The sequence below is a fragment of the Wyeomyia smithii genome, chromosome 1 (assembly GCF_029784165.1).
Source record: "Wyeomyia smithii strain HCP4-BCI-WySm-NY-G18 chromosome 1, ASM2978416v1, whole genome shotgun sequence".
In the NCBI taxonomy this organism is placed as follows: Eukaryota; Metazoa; Arthropoda; class Insecta; order Diptera; family Culicidae; genus Wyeomyia; species Wyeomyia smithii.
The window spans coordinates 23745716-23764039 of record NC_073694.1 but is presented as its reverse complement, the minus strand read 5'-3'; the positions used below and the strand labels follow the sequence as shown (position 1 = coordinate 23764039).

The following is an 18324-nucleotide window of genomic DNA, read 5'->3' as shown; positions in this document are numbered from 1 at the left end:
TATTATTCAAGACGCTACACATCCCCCTTATGGGTTCGTTTTGACCATATTCAGTACGTTGAAATGGAAGACGCAGGAAGTGTCGTGACCTCAGATTTCTGTAGGGCACATTCACGTGAATTTTAGACAGAATGTTTGGAGCGTCTATTTCGCCGATCAGTAATTTTCATACAAATACGACCCTGGACACATCTCTTCTCTTTGCCAGTGTGTCGATACCAAGTAATTGGCATCGATTGGCATATGGGGGTAATTGATCAGGATTACGCCATGGGAGTGATCCTAAAGCATAACGAAGAAACTTGGCCTGTACTGATTCAATTCGTTTAGTCCAAATGTCAGTGTAGGTCAGTGGTCAGTGTAGGTGTCAGTGTAGGTGTCAGTGTAGGTGTCAGTGTCAGTGTAGGTCAGTGTAAATTACCACGAGGACAATGCTCCACCTTTTCTTAACAGCTTCAATAGCAGCTTAAACTGTTATTTATTTTAATGCTATTAATTCTTGTACATCATTTTTATTTCATCTACTCACACTTGATAGTTTTGTTCCCTAGATCCTCGTGCTACATAGGTTTGGTTAGCTTATGAAATATTTATTTTACTGTAAGGGAATTATATTATTTTATTAGGTTAAGTAGTAATTTATTCATAAATTTACCCAAACGGTATATTTCCACTTATAATAAATAACTTTTCGCCAAAGTAACTAATAATTTAATTATTTCAAACAACTCAAAAAAATTCACCTCCGTCGCAAACTGCTTAAGCTCAAAAGAAATATTTCTCTTTCTCTTTATTTTGTTAAGTGACATAGAAGACAGACGTCAAGCTCATCAACGATCTATCCTATATGCTAGACCGTCACTTCTCACGAGCGCCTGCTCAGTGGTTTTCTGTACACTCATGATGAAGCCTAGGTTCTTGCTAGCGTGCGCAATGATATGAGAGTAGTGATGCCTGAAGGTTAGTTGTGAATCAAGCAGTACACCTAAATCCTTGACTACCGATACTTTTTTGAGATTTGCTCCAGATATATTATAGAGTCACGATAACGGATATTTTTTCCGCGTGAAAAAAATTGCAAGACATTTTGAAACACTGATTATCAGTAAATTACGATTACACCAGTCGAATTACACGAAAAAGTTTAAGGTCGTCAGCATAGATAAGTTTACAGCCTGATAGAATGACATTGCAAACAACATTGAAAAAATTGAAAAAAGCAGTGGTCCAAGGTTGCTCCCCTGAGGCACACCCGACAAGTTAACGAATTTATCTGACTCGGTGTTGCCTAGCTTTATGCAGAGTGTGCGGTCAACGCGGTGCACCGAACGTTCAATTTTGGCCAAAAGAATGGTGTGATCAACACGATCAAACGCAGCCTTCAGGTCGGTGTAAATAGTGTCCACTTGCATCCCGTTCTCCATGTTTTCAATACAATTAGATGTGAACTGAAGCAAGTTAGTAGTGGTCGATCTACCGGGGTAAAAGCCATGTTGGTCTAACGAGATATATGTCTTGAACTTACGAAGTAGAACGTTGCCGACGAGAATCTCAAATAATTTTGATCCAGCGGATAGTGAGGTTATTCCTCGATAGTTCGTTACATCGCCTATTTTATTAGCCGAAAACATAACAGACTTCTTCCAGCAGTCAGGAAATACACAGTCCAAATAAGCACTGACGACGGCACTATGTAAGTGTTGAAATACGTATATGCAAGTGAAAAGTGAAAAGTGATAGAATTAAACAGTGGAAGTGAATAAAAAGTGTAAAGTGCAGGAAATACCGCTTGCGAAAGCGAGTTGTTGAATATCATCCTCAACAGTACACAGAGCGCGATGGCACATTTATTTCAAAATAATGGCTGGTAAGGTCCAGTGGAAGTTGAAGATTTCAATTTTGTGATGGCCTTCAGTATATCTTCATCAGTAAAACATAAGCTACTCAGGTTTACCACGTTATGAGGAACGTCGTGAAGGGCATTCTCAATTTGAAATGTATTTGCAGTAGTGGAACTGAATACGCTTGAAAAGTGTTTCTTGAATAAAGAACAAATACCATCAAGCGTTTCCGCGTTTTCATTCCCAAGAAACATACTGGTAGGAAGCCCACTTTCTTTTCTTTTACTGTTTTTAAATGACCAGAAGCGTTTCGGGCTTCGTTTGAGCTCAAATTGGGTGCCTAGTACATGCTGAGAACAAAGGAAACGATTGTAGATTTTATAATTTTTGCTTGCAGTAGTAAACGAAAAAAAGCGACCAATATTCGCCACTACCAGCTTTCTGCTGCTTCAGAAAGAACCGTTCGCTTTGCCGGCAAACGCACGAATGAGAAATTCAATTCGATAGTGTGCGCTCTATTAAGCGATTAATTATTTAAAAAAGACTATTTCCATTTTACTTTTAATATTTCGATTTCTGTTGTTACGAGAAAAAATATCACGAGCCGTTCATATGAACCAGTTCTTAGAAAAGAGCGAAAGAACGAACGGCTCACGAAAAACAACCACGGTTCTTTGAGCGCACCTGAACTGTTTGGTTTACGCGAACCCGAGACAACACGAACTGTCAACGCTCGTGAATCATTATGAACCATGAGCCGTTCATATGAGTCGGTTCAGAGCCGCTCTTGCAAAAGAGCCGTTTCGCCCACCCCTATCAGTGCTTATGTGGACTGTTGAAGAGCATAACTGAGTAACCCCCTTTTAAAATGCGTGTAGGTGGAAGTAGGAGACGGAAAATTCCAAAATTGAAGTTAGGTTAGGTTATGTTGTGGTTGTTTTTGTCCTGTACTGGATCTTGGGTTCTTAGGTAGGATTTTTAAAATCCATGAAAAATGATTACCTACGTCTCTATTGAGCAGTGTGGATGGATGGTGTTTGTAGATTTCTAAGCTTTCAGATACGTCCAATTTCCATAAATTGTTAACGGGGCGAAGCAGGTGAATGTTATCCGAAGTTAGTGTATGTCCCTCATTAAAGATATGTTCAGCCACTTATAATGTGAAAAGGTGTGGTAGATCATTTTTGGAAACTTTGCATGTCACCAGACTTCTGCCACATGCTCTTTCAAACGGATTCCTAGGTTTCTTTTGGTTTGCCCAATGCAAACCTTGTTGCAGTGGCAACAAGCAACTTTATAAATCCCTGCTTTATTTAATCCATCAATTGAGTCCTTAGTGGAGCCCAATATTGTTTTGAGTTGGGTGTTCCTACTAGTGTAGACGATATCCATGCCAAATCTTTTGAATTTTGAGTGAAGTCGACGTGTTAAGGCCCCATCATATTCCACAGCTATTCTTTTCAGGTCTTCTGTAATTGGGGCAAGTGTTGTAAAAGATGCTCTAAATTGCACTCTCTTCTCTTTGTTTTTAATGGCTTGAATGGTGCTCTCATTATAACCATTTACTCTTGCAACTTCGAAAATGTATTTTAATTCCTTTGTCCTGGCTATTTCACTTAGGGGTGGGGTTTCCATCCGATGTATCGTGTGGTCGAAGGATGCCATTTTATCCTGGAAGGAATTACTAGAAGTGGTGGGTATTACCCGTTTTGTGTTCGTCGGCTTCCTAAAAATCTCAATTTCTAAGTCCTTAGACTTTCTAACAACAACGACGTCTAGAAAGGGAAGACTATTGTTTTCAATCTTTTCAATCGTAAATTTTATATCTCTGTGAACATTATTAAGGGATGTGAAAAACGTATCAAGTTCCGTCTCTTTCAAAATACAAAAAATATCATCCACATGTTGAATAGAGTGGCCATATTTTATATGGCCGTTTATGAAACTATCGATCTTAATCGGGCTGAAAAAGTTTCCTTTTGACCTCTACAATAAGCCACGAAAATTTGAAGTTGATCGGAGTTTATTTAATGGACCCACAAAGCGCTTATATTTAAAAAATCTATTTACATGAAAATTGTACGGAGTTTTATTCTTTTTTTAACATATATCTCTTTATAAACTTATTCAAATACACTTGTATCTTTATAAAACCAATATATTATTGTCCTAATTTAAGTTTAAAATAATCGAAAACTTTTGGTGTTTGTTAAAAAGTTCGGATTTTGAATGAGGTGGGTATTTTTACGGTATGAACCAACAACATGCAATATAAACTAAAGTTCGTCTTCATTATGTGTTGGAACACGGTTAGAATTTTTCATGAATTTAACACCATGTTCTGTGGTGTCGTTTAAAGCGAATAATTTTTGAAACAAGTTTGTTATTCCTAATAATTTTTCTATTCGGCTGGGTCACGGTCGAAAAAATCAACATTAAGTTCAAAACTCGAAAAGAAAGCATTGGTTTTGTATAAAACGAGATGGGATTAATTACATACTAGTAACTGTTCAGGATTTTATTGCTTGCAACATTCGACAGCAGCTATTCAAGGCCAAACGGTATTGAAACCAAAAATGGCCGACTTCGAGCCACCACTTTGAATTTTCAAAGGCACAAGACTCGGTAACAAGTAATGCGTCATCTGTGAAAACGCTGTTTCATGTTTGCTGTGGTGAAGCAAACATAAAATAGCGTTTTCACAGGGAATGCATTATTTATTTCCGAGTCCTGTGTTTATAAAAGTACGAAGTGGTGGCACGAAATTGGCTGTTAGTGGCTTCAATACCGTTTCACCTTAAGGACCATTCGCTTTTAATCGCCTGATCATTTTTTGTTTAAATTCAAGCCTAAATACCACAAGTGATTCTTCATCTTTTTAGTTACAGCGTCTGAAACGACTATCATTTTCGATATATGCGAAAGAATCACGTAGAAAATGCATAACTTGAATCATACATTTGATAGCATTCGTACACCCGAAAAACACCTGAATGTGAAGTTTGACTATAAAAAGGAACATGTCTCGAATGCAATTTATGGTCAATGATCAGAGCAAATATTTTCTCAGGCAATAAATGTTATTTTTAACCATGAGTATTGCGTGTGATAAGTGAAAAAGGGTCACTTTACAACCAAGAAATGTGAATGCTAACTCCAAGAGCACTTCATAATCACCGCGAACTCAATTGCATAACATTGCTTGATTTGATTGCAATCTTCATCGAACCATTTCGAGCGAACTTTTGGATCATTGAAGCTGTGAATGATTTCGTTTGATGCTCTTGTAAAATGGTTGAAGAAAGGTGTTTAAGGTCCGATGCTTTTGCCATATTTTGCATAAAAGTTCACAGATATGAAGAGGACAAGTAATATTGGTTAGTTTTCGAAACTTTTCTGAAATACTCCAATCCACTAGCGTATTATGAACTTCTCAGGCGATATTTTTGCCGGAGCTTTAATCAATTTTAAGCGCGCCTAAGAACTTTGCTGTTCAATCGTAACTCATAAGAATTGGAATTCGATTAACATGAGATCTACCGACTATATCTGAAAAAAATCACCGTCCTGGTGAATTTAGACAACTAGTGCTGAACTGTTTCATAGAAAAAATAATGATAATAATAATACTAAAACTAACATTAAACTCATACAAAAAGCTCTTAATAACTTCAATAATTTTGTTTCACCAATCCGATTTTGACGGTTCACTAGGGATATAATCACTGAATGGCTATTTCGAATCTTCTAACAAATACAAGAGGTCATTCATTTATTACGTAACGTACTCAGAAGAAGAAGATATTCAATTAAGAGTTCCATTGTGCGAGGCCCCCATGCAAAATTGTGTTATTCAGGAATAGAAGGTATTCAAAATTGCTAAAATTTAGCGTTACGTAACATGTGAATGTCCCTTATGATATGGTTTTATGATTAAAGAGTAATTCGACACAAAATATACAACTATTTAAAGAAACTAAGGCAAAAAACTTCTTGAAGAGATGAAAAACACAGCAATTCTTATGAGAATCTATTTTTTTAAATATAAGCGTTTTGTGGGTTCATTTTTGGAGTAAAAAGGAAACTTTTTTCGCCCGGCGCTCATCGAAATCGCATGATGTTACAAAAATGGCCACTCTAATATTGAAACACCACCGGATTGGTAAAAGGTTATTGGTTTCTAATTTGTTTTCCATGTTTGCCATGAATAGCTCACATAAGAAGGGAGAAAGAGGATTTCCCATTGGAGCTCCTTTTGTTTGTTTGTAAAATTTACCTCGAAAAGTGAAATAATTTTCTGTCATACAAAGGCGGGTTAGTTTCATAAGACTCACGACTTTCTTTTTCCAAGTGCTTCATTCACTGGAACACTCGGAAACAAAGCAGCCTCGTCAAACGAGACCATTATCTCATCCGCTTGAATGTTACCCGAATATTTCAAATTTTCAACGAAAACTTCCGTACTTTTAACCGATCGACTTGGGAATTCACTGGGCATAGCTTGAAACTCTTTTACTAACCACTTTGCTATTTTTTCTGTTGGAGCCCCTACAGCTGAAATAATTTCCCTCATTTCATTTCCTGGCTTATGGATTTCTGGTTGGCCTTTTATTCTTGGAAGAACTGGATTTGAAGATGTTGTAATGTATCGCCCAAAGTGGGGTTGCAGCAAATACCTTAAAATAACAATATAGTTCACTCTCGAATTTCCCATATATTCCCGTGAAGACAGACAGGGAACACCCCCTCTTGTGGTGAAAAAGGTAACTAAACTCATTGCACAGTGGTACAGTAAGGCAATTTAGGCGGACATAGGCTTTTCGTTGCGATTTTGGTTTGCGGTTTAAAGCCATAGTTTTTGTAAAAAGTTGTTTCTTATACATAGTCCTCTATTCATGTGCGAATGAAAATTAGGGTGGTCCTAGAATCAACGAAATAAAACATTCTTTGGCAAACTTGTAGACCAACTAATTCTAAGTAACTTTGTAAAAAAAACTTTTTTGTAGACATGAAATTTGGTTTCCAAAAACAGTCTTTTCGCTCTATTTTTTCAATTCAAATTTTAAAACAAAGTTTCTTCGGTAACTTTAATCAAAAATACGCCAATTTTGACGAAAAAACATTGTCGATATATTATACAGATGAAGAGTTTTCACTATTTCTATTTTAAAAATAGGCCCTTTTGATATATTGATGTCTCCGTTTAGGGCAAACAAAAATAATATTTTTTGGTATCATTTGATAGAACAAATATTGTATAAATATTGTAAAGAAATACCGAAAGTTGCTTAAAATTAGTTGATCTACAACTGTGCCGATGAATGTATACATTTATTTATGCAAATAAAAAGTTAGTTTTTTCATTTAGTCTATTTCAGGAACACCCTAATTTTCATTTGCACATAAAAAATAGACTAAATATAAGGAACAAGTTCTTAGAAAAAAAATTTACTCTAAAACCACAAAATCGCATCGAAAACCTCGTGTCCGCCTACATTGCCTTACTGTATCACTGTGCATTGTTGTTGAATTTCTGTGAGCGTGTGACATTCTCACACACCAAACTAAATTTATTCAATTTTAGATTTAGTTGACTCAATTTCATACTTTCACAGAAAAAAATATGTTGCAGATTTCGTGCGTATATTGATTGTATGTAAAACTAACGCCATTCCGGGAGTTAAATATTGATAATATAATAGATGTAGCTTTTCGAGGCACGAAGAAGAAATATTCAAATAATCAGGCCACGATGTGTAAATGGTAAACTAATCCCAAGTTGCTATATACGTGGTTCCCTGTGTAACTTCACTAGCTCAGATCCATCACGGGAAGCAACTACGAAATGTGCGGCCGTCAAGCTCAAGCTCAATAATCAGGCCACGATGTGTACAATTAAATGAATATTTCAATTACCTCGTGAAAAAGATAAAAGGAGAAACCGCACAATGGTTGTCAATAGTCGTATATGGTTGTTGTGCAACTTTTAGCTTAGATAACACTTGAATGTTCTATCAATTTAACAATTTAAGTATGGATACATATCATGTTGTAATTGGTTTAAAAGCTTCATTATATTATATATAAAAGATATTCAACAAAACAAACATAATTAGTGATAACAACTGTTATGCAAAAACTATTATTTAATGTTTAGTTCTCTTCGTTTTGAAAGTATTTTTTGTTTTTTTTTTATCCCTCCGAATTTTTTGCTCTCGAGTTCTAATCTTCGTATTCATCACTTGCAGCTTTGCTTTAACCAGCATATTTATGTATTTACTAGCTGACCAGGCAAACTTCGTCCCCCTATTTTTGTGTTTAATTTAATAATTTTCAACATTCCAAATTCATTGATTTCTTGCGATTTGTTTATATCGTTTGAAATTATTGGTTTTATCGGAATGACAACATCCTCGACTTGTGCCTTTAGTACATCACCTCTATTCCGAAAACACTCATGTTAGGTGGTATTCAGTTATTTTCGTTGTTTTCAAGAAACTGAAAGTGGTCATCTTCGAATTCATTATGGTGTCCAGGGTCAATGCTTGGCTTCTATACATTATTTCGATTACGGAAATATTCATATGCAGTAGTATTCGGCTGTTTCCCAAAAGTTGCCATCTTACAATTCAAAATGGTGTCTGAGGTCAATTTTTAGCTTCATGCATCATTCTGGTTAAAGAAACACTCATATTGGGTGGTATTTGGTCCCTTTAGGCTATTTTTTTTGGAGACAATTTCTGGCCCCTGAGCGTCATTCTGGTTTAAGAAACACCAATAATAGGTGTTATTTAGTCATTTTCGGCTGTTCTACAGAAACCGGAAGTCACCATCTTAGAATTCAAAATGTTGTCTGTGGTCGATTCTAGCTCCTGTGTTTCATTCTGGTATCGAATCATCTCATATTGGATGGAAATCGGCCGGTTGAAGATATACCCATATTGGGTGTTATTTGGTTATTTTCAGCAGTTTCCCAATTACCGGAAGTCGTCATTTTACAATTCATAATGTTATCTGAGGTCGATTTGTAGCTTCAGTGCATCTTAACAATCCCGGAAATACCCATTATGAGTGTTATTTGGTCTTTTGCCACTGTTGTTTAGGAACCGGAAGTCGCCATATTGGATTTCAAAATGGCATTTGGAGACAATTTCTGGCCTCTGAGCATCATTCTGGTTAAAGAAACACCCATATTTGGTTGTTTTTGGGTCATTTTCGGCAGTTTTCCAGTCACCAAAAGTCGCCATTTCACTACTCAAAATGTTGTCTGAGGTCGATTTGTGGTTTCAGTGCATCATCACGATTTCGGAAATACCCATATTGGATGGTATTTGGTCATATCTCGCTGTTTCTCAGAAACCGGAAGTCGCCATCTTGGATTTCAAAATGGTATTCAGAGACAATTTCTGGCCTCTGAGCGTCATTCTAGTTAAAGAAACATCCATATTGGTGGTATTTGGTCAATTTCCTCTTTTTTCCAATCACTGGAAGTCGCCATCTTACAATTCAAAATTTTGTCTGATTTTTCAAAAACCGGAAGTCGCTATCTTGGATTTCAAACTGGCATTTCGAGACAATTTCTGGCCTCTGAGCGTCATTCTAGTTAAAAAAACCCATATTAGGTGGTATTCCCAAGTAACCAAAAGTTCGGATAAAAGTAGAATTCATAGACTAATCAGCCAATCTAACGATCATGAATAGAATTCTATTCAGCTCAATTTTTAAGTAATTAACCGTACTTTTAAGTTCGCATTTGTTGAATAAACTACGTGTAGCATGCAAAGCAGCTTCTAAACCGAACTAGAAAGTTCACATCAAGTTCCGATAGGTCGCCGAACAGAGCGCTACTCAGCTTGAAAAGAAAACTTCAAAAAACTTAAAATAAAAATCAATTTGCAATTTTTCAATTCCCTCTACTCATTATTCGTGTTGGTATAATCCCATGATAATCATTTTCTGAAGATATCTAGATCAGAAGAATAATTATTGCCTGGCTCCATTTATTATTAAATTTCATATTTTTTTGCAACTTACTAACACCAAGCTTCGAACTCGAGTCCTCCCTCTTTTAAGCCTAGATTCATACCACTGCTCCGTTTCCGCTATATGAGATCAGCATCTATTTTACTCGATATGCTGATTTCTCTTAGTTACCTACACGTTCATAACCAGGAACATACCGGGTCTCTCTTTCAGCTTGAAAGTTCAGATAAAGTACAGGCGGAACCTCATGCGAACTAGGAAGTTCAGAAAAGGCTGACGCCGCACTTTTCTGAACTTTCAAGTTCAGAAAAAGTACACGCGGAACGCAATGTGAACTTTGATTTGATTGATTTGTTTTGATTTTACTGCAGTTTGTTGGTAATGTAATTGTAAAAGGTTGTGTACGCAATATTTTCCTTTCAAACGTTTATTGAAAATTTATTCTGATAAGCAGTATATACAAAATATGATAAATGATCAAGATCGATAAAAATTTTTCAGAATAATAGATATGCTGTTTGCCGTAGTCGAAAACTCTCGGTGGTGTCCGAGAAATGGATTCGGACCTCCAGAACCGGCCGAACGTAAAAAACACCAAAGACTTGGACAAAATGCTCAGGAATAAAAGCATCACGTGCAAATAAGTGTCTAACGGGAATTCACAGCTTTCACCCGCTTTATTTTTTTCACATTCCTGGAATCTGAATTCATAATTGATTTCCTGTAAGGTAACAAAAGAAAGAAAGCCTTTAAACTTCCTAATATTACCTATTGGAAATATAGCTTTGTTTTCCTTTTGCCGTTTATTTAGATAAAAAGAAATCCGAAGATGATAAAATAAACCATTTTTCTTTATTATTTTTGAAAAACACATTTTTCAACATTAATCCTGGAGCAAACTTCACTTTCGCCCAAACCGAGTCGGAACTTCACATGAACTTTAAAGTGGAAATGAAGTACGACATAGACTTCTCCTGAACTTTCGTGCTGATTAAAAGAACGGATAGAATGCTAACCGAACTTTAATTTCCGGCGGCTTTGAGGTTCACGTGTAAACCTTATGTGAACTTCAAGGTTCCAATGAAGAGGAACAAGCAGCTTATCCTGAACTTTCACGTGTGAACTTCATGTGTACTTTAAGGTGCTAATGAAGAGTAGTAAGCAGCTTCTACTGAACTTTCGTGCTGATTAAAAGTACGGATAAAATGCTAACCGAACTTTAATTTCCGGAGGTTATGAAGTTCACGTGTGAACTTTATGTGAACTTTAAGGTTCCATTAAAGGGAAACAAGCAGCTTCTCATGAACTTTCAAGTTGCTTTCAAGTGTTGACGGTACTTTATTCAGAATGAAGTTCGGTTTGTCAGTAATGTGTCCTTTGGTTCAGCAAGAAAGTTCCACGGAACCAAATCTAAACCTTATGTGAACTTCTAAGTTCGTGTGTTAAGTGAGATTCGAACTTCTGGTTGCCCGGGTTTGGTAATTTTCGGCAGTTTCCCAGTCACCGGAAGTCGCCATTTTACAACTCAAAATATTGTCGGAGGTCGACAAACGTACAAACCGTGGAACACCACCCATGGATTGCCTTATGCATAGGCGAACTTTATTATTATAAAATATTCGGCCGAGATAAAATGTGAATTTTTTTCAGTGTACCCATTAGGGTAATATTATTGTCAAAAGTTGCTCTATTTCGCATGTCGTGTAGAACAAAATCAGAAGTGGCGCACCTAGCGGGCGAAAAGGTGACTAACGCTTCTGTCATTTTCAATTTGTCTTCATAATTTCACGTAAGTGAACTATATTGGTATTTAATATATTTGGTTGCAGTCTTTAATTGTGTTCTCAACTCGTTTCACTATCTCGGCGAGTGGATTAGTTCGCAGTTTAAAATATGGACCGTTATCAATATTTAAGTTTTCACGAATTCAGAAGGATTCACCATAAACACTGCCAAAACGAAGTTCGTGATGTTGCGGTGGTGATGGACGGGGATTCTTTCGAAGTGGTCAATGCATTCGTTTATCTTGGTGCACTCATAACGTGGGATAACGAGGAGAGCTGTGAGATGAAGAGACGGAAGCGAATAGGGCTTATCACGGACTTCGTAGCCAACTCCCTAACGTACAGATTCGCACGAAACTTGCGATCCACAGGACGCTGGTCCTCTCGGTGATGCTCTACGGACATGAACCGTGGACGTGGAAGGAGGCAGATCTGTGGGCGCTCGGGATCTTCGAGAGTAGAATTCTGCGATCAATAATAATCGGTGGCAAACAAGAAAACGAAGTGTGACGCAGGTGCATGATTTACGAGCTGTACGAAGTATACAAATACGCTGATGAAACAGTGGGTAAATTAACGATCGACGAAGGTAATATCCAGCAGAGACCCGGATAAAAGACGGCGACTACGAGGTAGACTCTATACGCGTTGGATGTGTGCTACGATTTGTCGCCAAAAAAAGTAAAAAGCAAAGTAAGTCATTTTTGATTTTGTTGTTTGCTCTTTGTTGTATCTTGGACAATGAATTTTTTGCTGTATTCAACCTAATTAGAGTATTTTACCAATTTTCGCCAGACAATTTCAATCGTTATGTTTCAAATTATCAATCTTCTTTAGTAAGTGGTTGAATTTCGTCTATAACTTTTAACAACATTTTCATGCTCTCAATCTAATAAATTTCATTAAGGATAGTTACTAGAAGCAGTGATCTATTGTAAAAATTTGCTTTCACAGAATCATTTCCGTCAACCCAGTTTAATATTTTTGACCGCTTTGAACATTAGGTTTTGTTGGTTTAATACTTTGAATCGATTTCAAATATTTTTGATTGTTGTTTTATATTATTTTTTTTTTCCACAATTTTGAATATTGTTAATGTGTTTCCTAATTTTAACCTGTCAAGATGTTCTAAGACTTATGTTCGAATCTTATTCTGTTCTGTTCATTTATCACGACATTTTGCATCGATTTTTTAAGTATGGTATCGAACGTCTTCGTCAGTGGTTTTTTTCGGCCCCCTTTTGCATAAGATTGCCGCAGAAAAACTGCCGAAAAAAACAATGACGAAGACGTTTGATACCCTAATTGACCTTAATCACATTTTCGCCGTTTTTACATTCTTTTTTGCTGTTTTCAAAAAAATATGTTTGAAAAAAACAAGGCCAAAGTACCACATTCCTTCTGAAATTTGACCTTCTGTTTATTCTACAGATGCTACGAAGTCAACCGTTTGTGTGCAGGACAATTGATGAGCTAGCACTGCGATCTTATTTATTATAACGGTCTCTCCCAGCCAAGTTTCGAACATGCGACGACTGGCTTGCTAGGCCAGCGTCGAATATTTTCAGAGTGCTTTAATAGAATCAAAGATGTGATTTTGAACGTCTCAAAAAACTGATTCAAGAATGTTTCAGAATCAGAAATGTTTCAAAAACCTTTGAGAAATGTCTCAGTATGAAATCCAAAACATCTCAAAAATAATTCCAAAATGGTGAAGAATTGTTGCAAAATGTCTTCAAACCATCTGAATAATGTGTCTGGAATTGAATTACAAAAGTCTCAATAATGTCTCTAATAGGTCTCAAAAATAATTGAAATATTCTCAAATATGTCTCAAAACTGTTTTAAGGACAGGCGAGAATGCAAGAAACAATATTTTTAGGTGCCTGTTTGTCTTGTACATAAAATTAGAATGATAGTAAAAAAATAATAGTAAAAAAATTAAGAATTTGAATTGAAGTTAAAATTACGAATCTTATCTTCTTTACAGAAAAAAACACTTAACTTAATCGAGTAAAAATTTTATCTTACCTTCTCCACATCCGATTCGGAAAAATTGATCTTCTTGCCCAGGCTACTGAGGTATTCGGGCGACAGATAGCTCTTCATGTCCAGAAACGCACCACTTCCGCCACCCCCACCCGGTCCGGCCCCTCCGGCTGGTGCTGATGCTTGCGGTGGACCCGCCCCTTCCTGTACCAGTGGCTGCTGGACGGACACCAGATTGAACACGACTCGGCCGCGGGACGTAATCTGCAGTCCGGTGGGCGAAATCAGCGGTCGCACTTTCGTAATCGACGGTGTGTCTGTGAAGCAACAAAAAAAAAGACAAAAATGATTAACGCGTTATGGACAGATTTGCTTACAAAAGAAAACTCCCCGATAATTAATGATAATGAGTTGGGACCGGCGAACGAAAACGGTCCCGTCTTCGCGGTGCGAAAATTTAGTAAGGTGGAAATAAAACATTTTTAACTTCTGCGAAGATGGCTACTGTTAAGGATGATGATGAAATTACGCAAGTAAATTTATTAGCGTTTTTTTTTTCAATTCGGAGCTTTAAAATCGAGCTGAAGATTTCATTTCTCAGCACAAGAAAACGAAAGTCACAGTCGGGGAAGAGCAACACCGTGAAGTACAGCTGTGTCCCGACCTAGTTGAATTCAAAGCCTACACAATGGCGACAAAACAACAACATAACAAAAAGGCTCAGCTCTCGTGTGCCCCCTAAAATAACAAAAAATAAAAAAAGAAAAATAAAAGTCATGGAACGGAACGTCTGTCGACAGCTTTCATCGAGGTCGCCCGTGAACCGAGTTCTCGACATTGTCGTCGGGATTCCGTCTACAAAAGGCCGTGACGTGGGTCCCTGCGGTGATAAAGAATGAAGACAAGTTACGAGATACGAGAGAGAGAGAGAAAGAGTGAGAAGAAGAAAAAAAAACAACCAGTAAAACAGAACTAACAAAACCATGTCACGAACCTAGGAACGAACGAGAAATTATCATTCATCCACCCACCCACGCAAAAGGACAAACGCTAAAAACCCAGAGGAAATAACTGTACATCATTTCCGAGCTTATGGCGGCTTGTGGCGTACGGAAGTTTTCCCTTTTTGCCAAGGAGACGAAAGCGGCGGAAGGTTCGTCAGGTGAGACTTATAATATCATTGCCTGTTTTCGCCTGCTTGCTGATTTTCCTCTGGCAAAGCGCAACAGTGTGTAGCGCGTCGATGAGAGTGCCATTTACCCAATTCGGCATCGGGAACGTGTCACGATTCTCGTGTGTATGAAGGAAACCAAAAAAAAGAAAGCTTCAGCACAGCTTCACACGAAGCGGAAAGTCGCGGCTGAATGATGCAGGAAATCGTGTAAAAAAAAATGTTGAAATTGGTTTTTGGCTTTTTATTTGACGCTGCACTGGGGTGGATATGAATTGCGCTATTTTTGTGCTTCTGAGAAATTTTGGAAATGAAGGACTTTAAAGAATTGTGATTTATCTTCCTTCTGTAGAAAAAATTAGGCAGCATCTGATTCTTAAATTGTGTGAAAAGAGGCTGTGAATTTTTTAGAAACTCCTGAACAATGTCTCACAGATGCAGCAAAATTGTTTCAAATCTGTAACAGAACGGTTGCAATTTTTTCAATACAAACAAGTAGCAGCCGAGTCTCCAATGTATCTCGAAAGTGATTGAAAATTGCTTAAAAATAAGTAAAATAAAAATAAATAATGAACTGTCTTCCAAGTACATGTTGCAAAAATATTATAAACAGTTTCGAAAACGTTTCGATAATGTTTCCTAATATGTCAAACAAGAAGAAAAAACTTACGAATTTCGGAATAGCCTAAAAGTGTATTCTTGCTTGCAAAAATGCCTTATTAACGAAACCAAAATGTCTCAAAACGGTTACGAATGTGCTTCGGAAGTGTCTCAAAAGAGTATCTTGGAAGTCTCAAAAAAATTTATACTTTTTAACCCTGCACATTGTCAAGAATGTCGTACAAAGCCCTGAAATATAAGTTTAAAAAATATCAAATCGACTCAAGAATGATTTTTAAACTAAACGAAGCTGCATGAAAAAAAACTTTAAAAGCGCAAAACAAATGTTTCAATCTTGTTGCAAAATCTCTCAAAGATGTTTCAAAAATGTTTCAACATGTTTTCAAACTGTTTCGAAAATGTTAAAATCATGTTACATCAATACCTCAAAAATGACAAAGAAAAACTCAAAATATTTAAATAATATGTTTCAAAAAGGCAAAACAACTGTAAATTTTTTCAACAATAAATAAAACATGTGTTTTAGTGTTATTTAACATGTGTCATTCGAGTCATGACAAATGCATCAAGCATGCTTCATCTTGTGGCTGAACTGTCTCAAAAATATTATAAATCTTTTTAAAACTGTTTCAAAAATGACAAAGAAAAACTCAAAATATTTAAATAATATGTTTCAAAAAGGCAAAACAACTGTAAATTTTTTCAACAATAAATAAAACATGTGTTTTAGTGTTATTTAACATGTGTCATTCGAGTCATGACAAATGCATCAAGCATGCTTCATCTTGTGGCTGAACTGTCTCAAAAATATTATAAATCTTTTTAAAACTGTTTCAAAAATGACAAAGAAAAACTCAAAATATTTAAATAATATGTTTCAAAAAGGCAAAACAACTGTAAATTTTTTCAACAATAAATAAAACATGTGTTTTAGTGTTATTTAACATGTGTCATTCGAGTCATGACAAATGCATCAAGCATGCTTCATCTTGTGGCTGAACTGTCTCAAAAATATTATAAATCTTTTTAAAACTGTTTCAAAAATTGTCTCATAAATGTTCCTAAAGCGTCTCATATAATAGCTGTGAATGTTTCAAACGTGTCTGAACAGAATCCCAGACACGGATTGAAAGTGTCTCACAAATGCATCGAAATTGCTTCAAAACTGTTCTAAAACTGTTCTTAAACTGTACCAGAACGATTGTAAACTTTTTTTAACATGTTGTCCAAATATTTTTGGTAAGTCTTCAGTGAAGTCTGAATCTGAAAATATAACAAAATGTTCCAAAATTATTTTTTTAAGGAATGTTTCAAAAAAGTTTCAAAAATGTTTCGAAACTTTCTCCTTATATGTCAAATATTTCCTAAATGCCTATTAGGTGTTGCAAAGTCTCTCTTTGAAAATGTTTTATGAGTCTCAAAATACTTCGAAATTTTATTACCAATGTATAAAAGCTCTTAGAACAATTTCAAAAAATCTCAAGACAGTTACAAATATGTTTCGGAAGTGTTTCAAATAAGTCTCTTACACGTCTAAGAAGTAACTAACGGAAAAAAGTATTTTGAAAACTGGTACAATTTAAAACTGTGATTGAAATATGTTTATACTGTCGCCAAAATAGTGAACTTGGAAATCTATTAAAATGTTTCCATATTGTTGCAACATTATTTCGCAAATGTTCCAGAAATGTTTCAAACATGTTTCAGAAATTTTTCAAACACGTTCAGGAACTGTTTTGAAAGTGTCTCAAACAGGTATCGGAAATGCCTTGAAAATGTCTCAGAAGAGCCCAAAATATGTTAGAAATATGTTGAAACAACACTGAATTTTTGAATATAGTCAATTTTTCGAACTACATTTCTATTTTTAACAACGGCTTTTACCCGTTAACACACAAGTTTATTAAGCAGACATTATGTGCAGTAGGGAGAGCGAAAAATAAGCGAACTGGAAATATGATACAGATTTGGAAAAATATATACTTTTAAATATATATTTTTCCAAATCTGTATCTTATTGCCAGCTCGCTTATTTTTCGCTCTCCCTACTGCACATACTGTCTGCTTGATGAAATTGTCAATTGTTTTGAAAAATATATATGTGAAACAGTTGCGAAAATGTATGGGCATTTTATCCGAATTAAATAAAAAATATTTTACAATAATCTCAAAAATGCATTGAAAAAGTTTCCATCCTGTCGCAGAATTATCTCCAATGTGTTGAAAAATGTTTTAACGTCGCTTGAAAACTGTTTCAAGACGTGTTATGTTCAGAAACATTATTGAAACAGTTTTGTTTCATAAACTGTTTCAATAGTGTTTCAAAAAAGCTTAAAATATTTAAAAATTTGAAAAAAAATTAAAATTGTAAAAAAAGCTTGAAATTTGTTCAGAATTGCTTAAAATATACTTGAAAACCTCTACATATGCTACAAAATATGTCGAAAATAAACGGTCGAAATATTTTCCAAAAATCTCAATGTTTGAAAAATGTCACAAAACTGTTGCAAAAAGTTTCCATAATAAACAAAACATAAGGCCTTAAATCTATACTGAAAGTGATCATTTTGAAAATACTCCATAGCTAAAAATTTCAGAAGATTCTCGAAAACAAATTTAAAATGTCTCAAAAATTCTATTGCAAAAAGGTGTACGAAACGTTTCTATACTGTTTCAAGGCCAACTAATTCTGGAATGCACCATGAACAATAATGATCCACGATGGCGTACGCGTACTGCGTACGATGCTAACTGTTGTTGCCGTATGCAAAATAAAGGTAACATGGTTCGCAGTGCCTGGAAGTTGACTCGTATGCAGCTCTCGTTTCTCAATGTCGCGTACCTCTAACAGCTATACTCCACTCGCTATTGTATGACAAACTAGACTGAAGCTGAATTTTCTACACGCCGTCTTTTGTATCGAGTTCAGCGTAGA

General features: G+C 35.9%; 1 protein-coding gene across 3 annotated transcripts in view; it reads right to left on the bottom strand.

Moving 5' to 3' along the window:
* Positions 1–18324, bottom strand: part of LOC129717898 (uncharacterized) — a 309945-nt gene that overhangs the window by 73277 nt on the left and 218344 nt on the right. For all 3 annotated transcript variants that reach the window (XM_055668165.1, XM_055668166.1, XM_055668167.1), the window contains one exon: positions 13640–13914. In XM_055668165.1, the coding sequence (XP_055524140.1) occupies positions 13640–13914 (275 nt within the window). The remainder of the gene's footprint in view (positions 1–13639; positions 13915–18324) is intronic.